The sequence below is a fragment of the Chaetodon trifascialis genome, chromosome 17 (genome assembly GCF_039877785.1).
Source record: "Chaetodon trifascialis isolate fChaTrf1 chromosome 17, fChaTrf1.hap1, whole genome shotgun sequence".
Classification (NCBI taxonomy): domain Eukaryota; kingdom Metazoa; phylum Chordata; class Actinopteri; order Chaetodontiformes; family Chaetodontidae; genus Chaetodon; species Chaetodon trifascialis.
The window spans coordinates 21,341,120-21,354,313 of record NC_092072.1 but is presented as its reverse complement, the minus strand read 5'-3'; the positions used below and the strand labels follow the sequence as shown (position 1 = coordinate 21,354,313).

General features: G+C 39.3%; 1 protein-coding gene across 7 annotated transcripts in view; it reads left to right on the top strand.

Annotated features, from left to right (window-relative positions):
- thrb (thyroid hormone receptor beta) overlaps nt 1–13,194 on the top strand; it is a 114,482-nt gene that overhangs the window by 88,248 nt on the left and 13,040 nt on the right. For 5 of the 7 annotated variants that reach the window (XM_070985325.1, XM_070985326.1, XM_070985323.1 and 2 more), the window contains 2 exons: nt 12,594–12,694; nt 12,781–12,928. In XM_070985325.1, coding sequence (XP_070841426.1) covers nt 12,594–12,694; nt 12,781–12,928 — 249 coding nt within the window. Of the gene's footprint in view, nt 1–11,085; nt 11,598–12,593; nt 12,695–12,780; nt 12,929–13,194 lie in introns of those variants that run through there. The other 2 variants (XM_070985320.1, XM_070985319.1) reach the window with 1 other exon arrangement.

The window sequence follows — 13,194 nt, the reverse complement described above, 5'->3', positions numbered from 1 at the left end:
TGTTTTGTTGTGTCAACCGATCGTCTTCTCTTACGCACTTGTGCATCTACAGGTGTGCAAAAGTTGAACTTCTAATGACAAGTATGCAGAAATGAGTGCAGGGTTTAAATGACTGTATCCTGTGCCGGTCTGTCTGTAACATGCTGTATGCATAAACTGGACATTATCAAGTTATAAGATGATAGATGAGCTAAAGGACTGAAGCAAAAACTGCTGCAAAACCACGGTCTGATGTCACTTTCATGTTTGACTCAGTTTATCATCTAACTAATCACTAATGGGCCTGTGAGCATGCAGTGGAGACTCTCCACTCCCCCAACCACTAAAGCTCCCCACAGAGCTCTTCATATGACTGCCAGACAGTAAAGCCAATGTCAAGCTCTGTTCCTAAAAGAGACATTTTAAGTGAATGCAGCACACTCACAGTCTCTCAGACAAAGTCTCCATCGTGCCTGGCAGCTGTTTTATTCTCTGCACTGGTCGCTGGTGCATCCAAGGACACCACAGTCAGTGTTGTAACAGCCTCATATGACCTCATAGAGGCCAGGGCTGCTGTGATAGACCAGACTCATATCTGGTCCTCTGTGATGCCCACTGGCATGAAAGGATGACTTTTAAAGTTGTCTCAATACTGTTTAAATTGCCTGCATTCCTGTTTTACGGCTCACATTTGTTGAGTGTAGAGAGTAAGGAGACAGTTTTATTTATATAAAGACATGTCTGGTGCACATTCAGAGAAAATGGTATGAATGACATTTTCTTCGTAGTATATTCCACGTCTGTCCACACTGTTTCCATCATATCTTCTCCTCTAGGGCCCTGCAGTAGGTTAGTAAGCCAAACATACTAACTTCAGTGTGGCTTTGAATGACGTTGCACTGTTCTCCAGAGGGAACAGCATCATTAATCATCGTTAATGTCAGTCGGCGTCTTCTACATAACTACAGTGAGTCGAACAGAGCAGGCTGTATCAGTGTCTTTTACCTGTTAATTACGTTTCTGGAGGTGTTGTTCATCTTCTGCTCTGTTCAGCAAAAATTGCTCATTGCTTTTCCTTTTCATTACGTTCTTTTCTTTATCTTAGCACTCGGCAGCACAGCGAGCATTATTCACATCTCAGCTCTGCTCAGTGTGCAGCAGTGGAGCTGGAGATGATGTCAGTATGGCTGACATCGCGCTCACACTGAGGTTAATGCAGCCGGACTTTCACTGCAGATGCACAACCAAAACAAGGAGATTGCACTTGAAGCCTGCAGTGGTTTCACACTTCACAGCTCCCTGCCCTCTGCTCGTTTACTGCTACCAAACAATTGAATGTTGTGATCACTGATAATTATTGCTCGATTTTCTGCTCTTTTGCTTTGTACTTGTATACAGGCTGTATTTGCATCTAGTCCCACCTCTGATCTGATTCCGATACCTGAGATTGGATATCTGCCAATACTGTTACGACAACATAAGGATTGACTTAAACATTGCTGTGCTGCCTTTGTAAAACAAAATGGAGCATTTCCATCAACATATACATCATAACTTTACTGAATTGTTATTTATCATAAAAATAATGAATAATCACACGCCAGCAGCTTCTTAACTTGGCATCCTGTGGCTTATGTCATTTAAGTTGTCCAGTCTCTAACTGTCATAATCCCCCAAAATAAACACCAGAGCTCCAGAATACTTAGCTAACACAGCGTTAGCCTGTGTCATCCTCTGCTACCAGGACGTAGAGTCAGCGTCAGCATGTCCAGGACAGGCGTGCACACCTTGTGTTGCACTGTTAATGACGGCCCACATTTCCCATCATGCCATGCTGGACTGAGTAGTTTGTTAAGTTTGCTGTTTTATGTTCCAAAATACAAATGCTGCTTTTTGTGAGTGTTTGTAATGTGTGTGTTCATTGTCATTTTGGTGCTGGTTTCTAGTTTTAACCATCAGTGACTTGGCTGTTGCATCTCTTCACTCCAGCTCTGTAATAGCAAACTTCTACAAACGTGCTGCAATGCATGATGTAGTATGCGCATGTAGACAAAGAGACATAGAATTGAATAGCTCGGTCCATCTTTCAGCCCCAGTGTCACAGATACTTGATCCAGATGTTTGGATCACTGTCAGACTGGTATCTGATCTCAGTATTGGATCAGTAAATCCCATCTGTGCCATTCCATCAGCTTTTCAACAGTGGAGCATTTTCTTTGCAAACTGTGTGACCTCAGTAAATTCAGCAAAGTGCATAATCAGTTTTTGTTGACGTGTGTCTGCCGATTGTTTGTCTCCTCCTCACCTAAATGCATACGCAGATGGAGGAGAGATGCACCCTGCAAACACTCACACAAACCTTTGTCCTGTCTTTGGTAGATACACCAGATGTGTCTGCATCAGAATGTGACACATCTGCACCTGAGAAACAAGAGCAAAAGCTTTGGTAAATGAGTGTTTAGCACAGCAAAGGATGATAGTAAATTGCTTTGTTTGAATCACTGTAAAGTGGTAATGCAGGATTGCAAAAGTGAAATGAATTCACGTGGGAATGTTTAATAGTTTGAAGAAGTCTTGTGTCACAGATGTCTTCGTGAGCTTACAGTGATAATCAGTGAGAACTGTGGCTGACTCATAATGCCTCATCACTGCTAAGGTGCTTTAAAGAGGAAAGCTGCGCGCTCACAAAAGTCACCTTTCATGCAGTGCTGAAGTGAAACGAGTCCAACAGAACAGAGAGACTTCAGTTCTTACTGCTGTTTCACACAAAGACATATCTTTGCAAACTCAGGCTGTTTTAACGCAGGGAAGGTTCCACCCTGCAGGTCTGGACAAACGCTTCAGATGTGTGTGTGCGTGTGTGTGTGTGGTTCTGGAAATCAGCACACCCCATGAGACACACAGCATTGTTTTTTAATGTGTTTTTACATGTTGCGTTGTGTTCTTTGTGAGCATTGCAGCTTTTAAATACATGTGCGTCCTGACTGATGACATCATCAGGTGAATCTCTCCGGACTTGCAGTGAATTAGCGGCCTTGATGTGTTAGCGTGAAGGACACTGCATCCTAATGGGTGTGGAGTGCAGTGTGTAACTGCCGTTTTGGTGCTCGTTGTCTTGCTGTTGAGCGTGGAGCAGCTGGCGTTTTCTGTCTCTAGATGACATCATCTCCACAGTCTGTCTCTCAGCTGCTCAGCTAAACACCACACTTGTTCAGATTCACACGTTCAGATTGAGCTGTGTAATGTCAGACTGTGGGGGCTGCTTTTCTCTCCAGCATTTTGTGTTGTCCTTCTTTGCACCGCGATCTGATTTCGGGTTGCATACGCTTTCGTGTCATCGCTGCGTTCGGACAGAAATAGAGGGATTTTGGCAGCTTTGTTTTGGCTGGAATTGAATTGTGTGCGTCTCGGGAGAAATCTCATGCAATAATGTTTGCCTTTAGAAACCTCTGCCATGATTATTCACTCATTACATCTCTATCTCAGCAGTGGCTTGTCTGCAGACGCCTTAATGAGGTCAGGGAGGGGAACAACAGCAGCTCTGATGAAGTGTTTTTGACAGCCACAGTTACTTGCAGAAAAACGAGTGTACAGTTTTTATTCCAAAACTGCAAACATTTGACACAATGAAAATTACAGGAAGTATTCTCTTGATGGGTCTTTTTTACTGTGAACCGAATATTTCAAGTTATCCATGAGTGATAAAACATCACAAAAATATAAAGAAGATATAGTTCTGCTCACCAGAAATCAGCTCTGGACTCACTGATGAACATTTTCTGCAAGTTAAAGAGCGAGAAGCATGTTTCAAGTCATGAGCTTCATTTTGATCGTTTGTTAGGAGAACAGACTACATGCAGGGACTTAAATAATGTCAGACTCAGATTTTTATTTATATTTTGTATCTATTTATTGTGAAGTGAATATTATTCCAATCACATCTCACACATTATTTTAGAGCTTAAAATGTATGATAAATATACATAAGTATACAACAGAAAAAATTTAAAAAGCACACACTTGAATGACAATTTCATCTCCAAAATATAACACGGGGTAGAAAATTAGCAACAAAAAAGTCCAACAAAATATTCAAAACTTCAAAGAAAATGAAATTATGTGATTACAGTATTAAAAATAACAAAAACATTCGAGATACAACCAAGTAAATACAAACTGTGTCATCTGTGACACACCTCAAAAGAGCAAAAGCAAGGACATTATTGTGAAAAGAACAATGCAAGTAGTACTAAAATGCAAAGATTTAAGTGAAAAAATACTGTAAAAGAGAAACTGTAAAATTGATTAAATAAGGAGGCTATCTTCATTAAAAACTACATTCATACTGTAAGTTTGGAGCCACTGTGGGACAAATTACAGAGCAGGACAAAGCGATAATGCACATGACCCAGTGGACACCTAAAAGACATATGAGATACAAGGTTACAGATATCAGATATCAATCTTTCCTCGTGTTTGACCACAGTTTCTACCGTCACATAAAGTGGAACCCTCTGTATACTCAAGTCTCACGCTGTACAATATCTGTACATTGCATTTACTGTATGGTCAAGACATGACCAGTATTCAGCCATAATGCCCACTGCAAGTGCACCCTGAACACAGTGATTCAGTCAGACTGGATTCTTTTGGAAGTGGAGTTTTGTAGGAGAAGCAGTGGATACATTTAAAATGAATGAAGTTAAAAAAAAAAAAAAGAGCACTAAAATAGATTGTAGCAAATAGTGCAGCATAATCCTCTCAAACTTTAACCTCACGGTTGGGAGCCTCCTGTTGTTCCCCTGAGCTTACCCTGAACTTTAAGGGGAAAGGCTCACCAACTAATATGTCCTCCTCAGGTAACACAGAGTAGCCGGGGACATCTGGCTCAAGGCATCATGTCAATTGAGGGCCCGGGGTGAAAGAGATTCCTCTCATCCAAAAATTGTTCATGACCGGCTTTGAACCCTCAAGACCTAAAGTAATCAATCAGGGAGGGAACATATCTGAGCAAAAGCCCGCTGCTGGGCCACTGTGGTGTGGCGCCATCGACAGAGGAACTGGGATCCCGTTTGCAAGAAGGACAGATTATTGTCAAGAACGCCACGAGGGAAGACGTTCATTGTTATCTAAAACAGAAAGGCCTTGTTGTTTACCTGAGCCTTTTGACTGCAGACCAGATGCGAGTATCACATGCAGTATTTTTACTTACTCAGCATAACTTCACATAGGAAGTGTAAAATATTCCCCTGGACATTCAGCACATTTTCATCAGAGCAGGGTTAAAGAGAAAAAAGAGACAACTGCGGTAAGTAGAGAAATGTTTCTGTGTGTGTGTGTGTGTGCTGTGGATTTATTATTGTTGTTTTTATGGACTAAAGGTCATTGTTTTTGTTGTGGTGGTGCTGATCGTGGTTTCAAGGTGCTTCTGAATATATTGAATGTTACAGTCGTATTAATCTGTCTACACCATCATATGAAAAGACATGCAAAGTAATCTTAAATTAAGCTTCACTTACTATTTTAATATGCAGATTTATTTAATGTTAGCTTTAATTTGGATTATGTCAAAGGGAAATGTTAAAGTGTAATATATCAGATAACACAATAATTATTTATTTTGTTATACGTATATATGTGTAAATGTAGTTTTATTATTATTATTATTTCTTTGCTGTAGCCTTTGCATCTGTTAAATATTTTATATTTCTATATTTATTATATATATATTTATAGTAATAATAAATGTTTTTTTCCTGTATGTAGATTTTTAGCTGACTGAAAAAAAAATCTTCATTTATTTTAATCAGTGCCTAATAAAAGTACAAAACCACAAAAGAAAAACCTGTTAGAAAAAGGCGTTAGAAGCTTACAGAGAGATCGTTAAAAACATAAAACCAGCGGCGTTAATGCTGTGTGCTCAGACAACAGATTGTTTTGGTATTGACAGGCGTTAAACTCTGTCTGATGAACGCTTAACAGTTCGTCTTTCAAGAAACTCCAAACAAGATTAGTCCAAGGCGAGGACATCACCTCATCAAAAAGTTAAACTGGTATCAAGCCCTCTTTGCAAGCAGATTTGCCTGATAGGGCCTGCCTCTTACCAACTGTTGCATGTTACATTGTCACACGCTTATTACATGAATGGAGTCAGTAATCCTGTGCTAAGCCTGTTTATTCAGCCACACTGTATCAGTTAAACACTGATCAGTCATTTTGGCCTGCTTTTCATTCTGCAGTTTGTGTAAATAAGTTGAAAGATGCGATAAATGTTGACTGTTCATTTGAGATGTTTAAAGTTCAGTGACTGCTGTTGGAAACACTGATTCCAGATCTGCACACGGAGACAAAATGTTCTGTGGCAATGTCTGTATACAGTTTGTCTACTGTTGTATACTGTATCAAGTTTAGAAGAACACATTTTAACAGTGGAAAGAACGGAGTGTGTCGCTTGAATAAACGTTAATTCTAGATATGGAACCAGAATCAGCTTTATTGGCCAAGTTTGTGTTCACATTCAAGGAACGTGACTCCAGTTTAAACACTGCACTCAGGGCTCCTGCCTGGAAAAAATACATACAGCTTAATGAGGACAAAAAAAAAAAAAAGACTGAGCAATAAGTTAAGTAGTGCAAAAAATATCCAATAAATAATATACAAAGAATGATGAGGCAATAAATAACATGTAGAAAGAAATCCAGTGTGCAGGTCTTTATACAGTTTGTCAATTAAATCTATTTTGAACATTTTATATATTCTAGCATTTTCAAATCTTAAGCAAACTCCAGGAAAATAGAAAAAAAAAAGTCAGGATTGAGTGAATTTTGTGTTTGTGCTCAATCTTAACAGTTTCATATACTGAGAAATTGCACAGCTTTTGTCCACAAGACACAAGCATCCAACACAGTCATTTGGACACTGTTGAATATGTTTATGTTGATCTTAGCATTCTTAGCCTTTAGGTTTCTTTTTCCAATTCTTATTTTTATTCTTATTCTAATTATTATTCAATAAAACTGAATCTAAATCTCTTCATTTCCAGCAGAAGTCTCATTCTCATTCTAATTATTATCATTATTGCATATTAATCTTGTTGCCACCCAGCGATCCACTGCTCATACTTTACGGCCATGTGACAGATAAAAACCTCTCATGTTGGATCTTCATCACAGTAATGAGCCACATACAGCTGGACCTGTTTTTGTTTTCCACTTGTGTTTAACATATAGAGGCTTAACTGACTGACCTTTCCATTGCACCTGTCTTTGATGAAGCGCTAATCAAGCTTGAGAGCTTGCCAAAGAATAGGTCCACATAAACAGCGATATCGGACAATAGGTCATTCGTGGGACATTGTTAGACTCTGCGATCACAGAGGGGCAAATGTCAGCTCAACACTGACAAAACTGACAAACTGTTAACACTGCGAGGAATTATCACAGAAAGAAACTGACAAAAAAGAAAAAAATCAGCAAGTACGCAGCAAGTTTCCTTGTTTCCTTCTACATTCTGTTTTCACTGTGCTGTCGTTGAGCACATTGCTTAAACCAAACCATGTAACCTGGTTTGCAATAGTTGAGGAACCTTAAATTCCTGTTCAACATCCTGTTTTTAGTGCAACATTTAGCATCTAAAACTGAGCTGTAATGACAATTGTAATTCCACATATCAAAATATCTCCACAGATTAAACTGTATTTGATGTTTCTTACAGGTAGTTGAATTATTACTAATTATATCAGCAGCATATTATTCATCCTCCAAGTCTTCCAATGGATGAGCTGAACGAGGAAGCTTCGTACGACATGAGGACAATGATTTCTCTGAGCAATAGTTGGAAACCTGAGGTTTTAGATATATTGTTGTTTGAAATCAAAGCACCTCAAAAGGTGCATTTTTTGGGGGTTTTTTTTAACATTTTAACAACATTTTATTTTCTTAAGATTATTTTCTGAGCGTTTGTGCTTTATTATTTCTTGTAGTGACAGCTAGAGAGAGACAGGAAAGGCAGTGCAGAGAGGGAGGGAACGACATGCAGAAAAGGGCCCCGGCTGAAATCGATCCCCAGCTGCTGCGATAAGGACGCAGCCTCAGTAATGTAATCTGTCGGGTGAGCTACCAGAACACCCTGTAGTCCTGCATTTCAACAGAACTGTCAGGTCCATCTCACATATTTCAGCATGACAAAATGGCTCCACAGAACAAATGCTTTGCTGTCAATGCAGATCAACTTGTGCACAGCTAATGGGATTAAAAAGGCAGTGCTCCACAGTCAGACCTGTCACTTCAACATGACTTGTTTAAGTCGCTTGAAGTGTTAAATAATATCTGGACACATAATCACAGTAGGATTACAGGATTATCCTCGCCCCGGTTCAAAAAGGACTCAATAGGCAGTTAAAGAGTAAACAGAATTTTAAATTCTGTTATGGTTGATTATTCATTTATTTCAGTATTGCCATTGGGACAAAGTAGAGGATAATAATCGTGTGGAAATTCAAAGTACAGGGAAATAATTACACATGGAAACACTTAGCATGTGAAAAGGTTTAATCATATGTTTATTCATATTGAGTCACCTGCTTGCATTTGATCAAGGATTTCAAATCTGTCAGTGTTTGTGGTCAAAAATCCATATGAACACTGATAATTCGGCCTTCTTCATAATCCTGCACACTAACAGTATCGGTCGTGTCTTTTGCAAAGATGTGATGGTAAGCGTGCAGACAGGATGTGATTCGGAGAGTTCAGATGAGTACAAGCAGCAGGGATTTTAAAGCCAAAACTGCACGCATCTTTACTCAGACTTCGCCATGTGTTCACGCATCCACATGTCTACGTGTTTGAGGCCCACCTCGATGATCTGTAAACCGACAAGATGTTCTGTGCTCTGGTATTTGGTCATCTTAAGAAGCTCAAAGGCATTTGTGTGATCAAGTTTATGTCTCGAAAAGAAGCTTTACAGAAAAAGACAGAAGCAAACAGAAAGCAGTTTACAGTCTAATTACGATGGATCTCTGCGGTTATTTCAATAAACTACACTTGACCACAAATTCTTAACTGATTTTAAAAAAGATCTTTTTTTATTTTCATTAGGACTCATCTGTTTATTTAATTCAGAGTTCCTGAAAGCTCTTGATAAGCAGACAGGAGGGCATGAGACTTCTGCTGGAAATGAACAGATTTAGATTCAGTTTTAGTTTTTGTTCCTCTGTAATCGGTTTGGGGCTCTCTCCATGCTGCTGGATACAGAGAACTAATTTATGCCATGCTCAGATTCACATGGCTGCTTAATAAGGCTCAAACTGGGCTCATGAGAATGCTGGAACCTAAAATGGATTAGCAGACTTTAATTGTTAATTGTCCCTAATATGATTATATGTATTTCTTGGTAATGCTGTATTCTTTTGACAAGTAAAAGCCTGTTGAATGCATTTATTTTCTGCTTTGACTTATTCTCTTTGTAATGCATCTTAAAAATGTAGACACTGAGCGCTCCACTTTATTTGGTTGATAATTTAAAAGGTAGCTACGAAGGATTACCTTTGAACCAGTAGCCTGTTAGATAAATGTGTTAAATCATATCTAAGAGGGCTTCGTATAATATACTGTGTGTTTCTACAGTGATAAAAATTAGGATTTGCCTCTAAGTTACAGAACTTATAATAGCCAATAGGAAAACAAAGCCCTCACACTCTGCTCCTGCTTTGATTCTATAGGGTTTCTGGCTGTTTGTATGGGTGTTTATTTTACAATCAGTCCTGAGTAAAAGCATTGCAAAGCACCACAATAGGTTGTCCTGTAAAGAGGTTAAATATGTAGAAAATGAAGAAACATTGCTATGTTACTGAGGAAGGCATTAAGAATCCTAACAACTCCACGTCCTCGCCATAAGGCTTATCCCATCTTTATTGATCAGGAAGCTTAATCAATATAGCTGAGTGTAGCCAGTGTGGAGGATAATAGGTGTCTTATCTGAAAGAGATCATGCTACGTGTCACTCAGTGTGCCGCTCGCGTGTTTTACATCGTGGGGAAACAATATTGATTCTGAAAATTACAGCCCTTCTTTCTTCTCGGTGGATGGATTATTTTTAAAGAAAATGGTTTCATTTTGTAAGATTTCAGTATAAATTGGAGAGAATGTGAAAACAAACACAGACGAAAACAGTCCATTATATTTTAAGAACCTTCATTTTTCATGGTTTTTATTGTCAGTGGTGTTTTGTTTTGTTTTTTTGTTTCGTTTTGTTTTGTTTTGTTTTTTTTGTCTTATTAATTTTTAAAGTCGAAATAAAATTTAATTTAATTTAATTTAATTAATTATAGCATTATGTGATAATTTACACAGGTTGCATATGTGTGTCATATGAATCTTCCAAACAAGACGGCTGATTGAAAATATATCTTATTCTGTGGACTTGATCGGCTCAGTATTCTAAATGAAGTTCTAATTTTGATTTTTGTTCTTTTAAAGAGTGTTATTTATTCTCAGTAATCCCCACATTAAAGCTCTGTTGAGTGCACAGTCGTTCCTAAATAAATACGTTAAATACATGGTGAAAAGTCAGGCCTAGGTGTGGAAAACACTGAATCGCTTTTAAAATCTCCTTAGTGTCACAACATTCACTAAATAGTTGGCAGGAATAATTATATGACACTGACCTCAGTGAGCTTGTTTTATTTACAATACACACAGGATAAGCAAGGGGGTTAATACAGAGAGGTTAAAGGTTAAAGAGTTTGGAATGCTGTCGGGGTAAAGAGAACTATTCATTCTAACACGATAAGAAAACCTCCGTCAAAAGACTTTTGCAGTTCAAGCGTTAAGTTTTCTCGGAACGTTTCTTCGCTTTCTTTAGAGTTGTTTTCAACTCGCTGGACGTTATTAGATGGTATTTACTGTAGGTGCAACACGCAAGGTCTTAATCTGTGACATCGCCACTGTCTGTGGCACATCGAGGATTTGTGGAGTGTAAGATTAGAGCTCTACGTCGTCATAAATCTCTGCATCCCAATTCGGCCGGGTGGTGGCGGGTGGGGCAGATGCTAGGTGTAGTCTGTGGTCTGTGGATCTGGTGGATAAAAGGTTTGTATGTCTACGAATGGTCAACCTCTGTGAAGTTTTTTCAGGCCAGGAAACTTCTAATCGTCACTTTTGTACGGCTTGATGCTCTTTATTACCTGATTTCTTTTTTTTAACCTGCTTTTCTTTTTTGAGAACGGACAGTTCTCAGACTTTATGTGGAACTTTTTTATGGTGCTCTGCTGTGGCTCTCCATGATGAACTACTGCATACCAGACATGTATGAGATGCCTCATGCTGGGGTTGGAGGCTACACAATGCAGGGTGGTGGGGAACACTGCATGTACTCAGGTGAGGGACCTGGATATGGACACTGTGAACCCCAGCCGCTGCACCATCCACCCTGCATGGAGCAGACTTGGCCACCCAACCAGCACTACTCCTGCTCGTACGTTGCTGGCCCTCCTGTTTTTAAGAGCGAGTTTTGCAGCATGGACATGCCTCTTAGTCATTTCCACCATCAGCCTGAATATTTCCCTGACATCAAACATGACTTTTCACACCTGCAGTGGATGCAGGGGGCACATAAGAAAGGTATGACGTCCGAATGGTTGTTTACATCTGGTTAAAGGGTGTTTTTGGTCGGGCAGAACTGCTGCAAGGCCACGTTCAAGTTTCGGGTTTTGAATTGACTTTTGAAATAGATCCTGTTGTTTTGTGGCTGTCTCTTTGGATTGTGTGTGATAAATAGGTTCCATTTTCCTAATCTTTGTTGTTTTTTATTTTTTTTGGTAATTAGTGATGAGTCCTTCATGATCAATGAATCAATGATGTCTGGGATTTTCGAATTAAGTCTGATAAGCGTAAATCCAAGATTTAAGGCGTCATGCGGTGACATGCAAGACTTGGTGCATCTGATGGTCAGTGTTTGACTGAGGCAGGCAGGGGTTCCTTATTGATTGATGGTGAGGCAACAGAAGGTTGATGCAAGATAAATCATTGCTTCCTTGACAAACCCCAAAAAGGTATTAATCAGTTCGTCAACCTCCGTTCCTGGAGTCTGCCAGAGGTCAAAGCACTGAACTTGTTAAGCCGAATCCCAAAATGGGGCCAGGTGTTAAGTCTTCAGTTAACTGGAAGCAACAGTGCTATCTGTTGAAGTCACTGCTAATCAAATATTAGGTGTCAGCCTATTATTTGATTAGCCTACTTTTAAATCTCCATTTGACTTTCAAAGGGACACCTGTTCACACCAAGATGTTACAAAGGAGCAGTAGATATACTGTATGCACATTATAGATGACTTCGTAGCCTTCTCTTTGATTGCAGTTTTACTTTTACATTTTACATCAATTGTAGAATTACAAAAATATCAGAAATGTGATATTATCATTAAAATAACCTCCATAGGTAATGAAGGTTATTTAATTTAGGTTAGCTAATTTACCAGGTAATTTTAGGTCAACCTCATCTAAAATCAGCAGTGAATGAATCACAGGGGTCATGAAAAAATAGTTCAGACAACAAATCCAGTCATCTGTTTTTCCCCACCAATAAAATCTAATATTAAACATTTGCTCTTCTCTCCAGGGTACATTCCAAGTTACCTAGACAAGGATGAGCTATGTGTAGTGTGCGGGGACAAAGCCACAGGCTATCACTATCGTTGCATTACCTGCGAAGGTTGCAAGGTAAAACGAGCGAGTCTTGATTCATTGCAGCTCATTCAGAGGCTTTGTTACCGGCATTTCTGAGCATGTGCCCATCTCCTCTCTAGGGTTTCTTCAGGCGGACAATCCAGAAGAATCTCAACCCAACCTATGCTTGTAAGTACGAGGGGAAATGTGTCATCGACAAAGTGACCAGAAACCAGTGCCAGGAATGTCGCTTCAAGAAGTGCATTGCAGTGGGAATGGCGACCGACTGTGAGTTTTACAGGCTCGTTCTGCTTGTTTGTTGCTTATAATGCGTTTAATGTGTCAGCGTTCCCAGGGACAGGGGAAGAAAGCCTTTTGACATTTACATTGCATATAGAATTAAGCCAAAGTTGGAAATATGTCACATAGAAATTACGTGTCCACAGCCATACTCGTACCCCATACAGGTACCCCGAATGTAGATTGTGATGTTTCATTCTACAATTAGCTGTTTTGTTGATAATGAATCTTTCTACTATTTACTGGATTTTAAG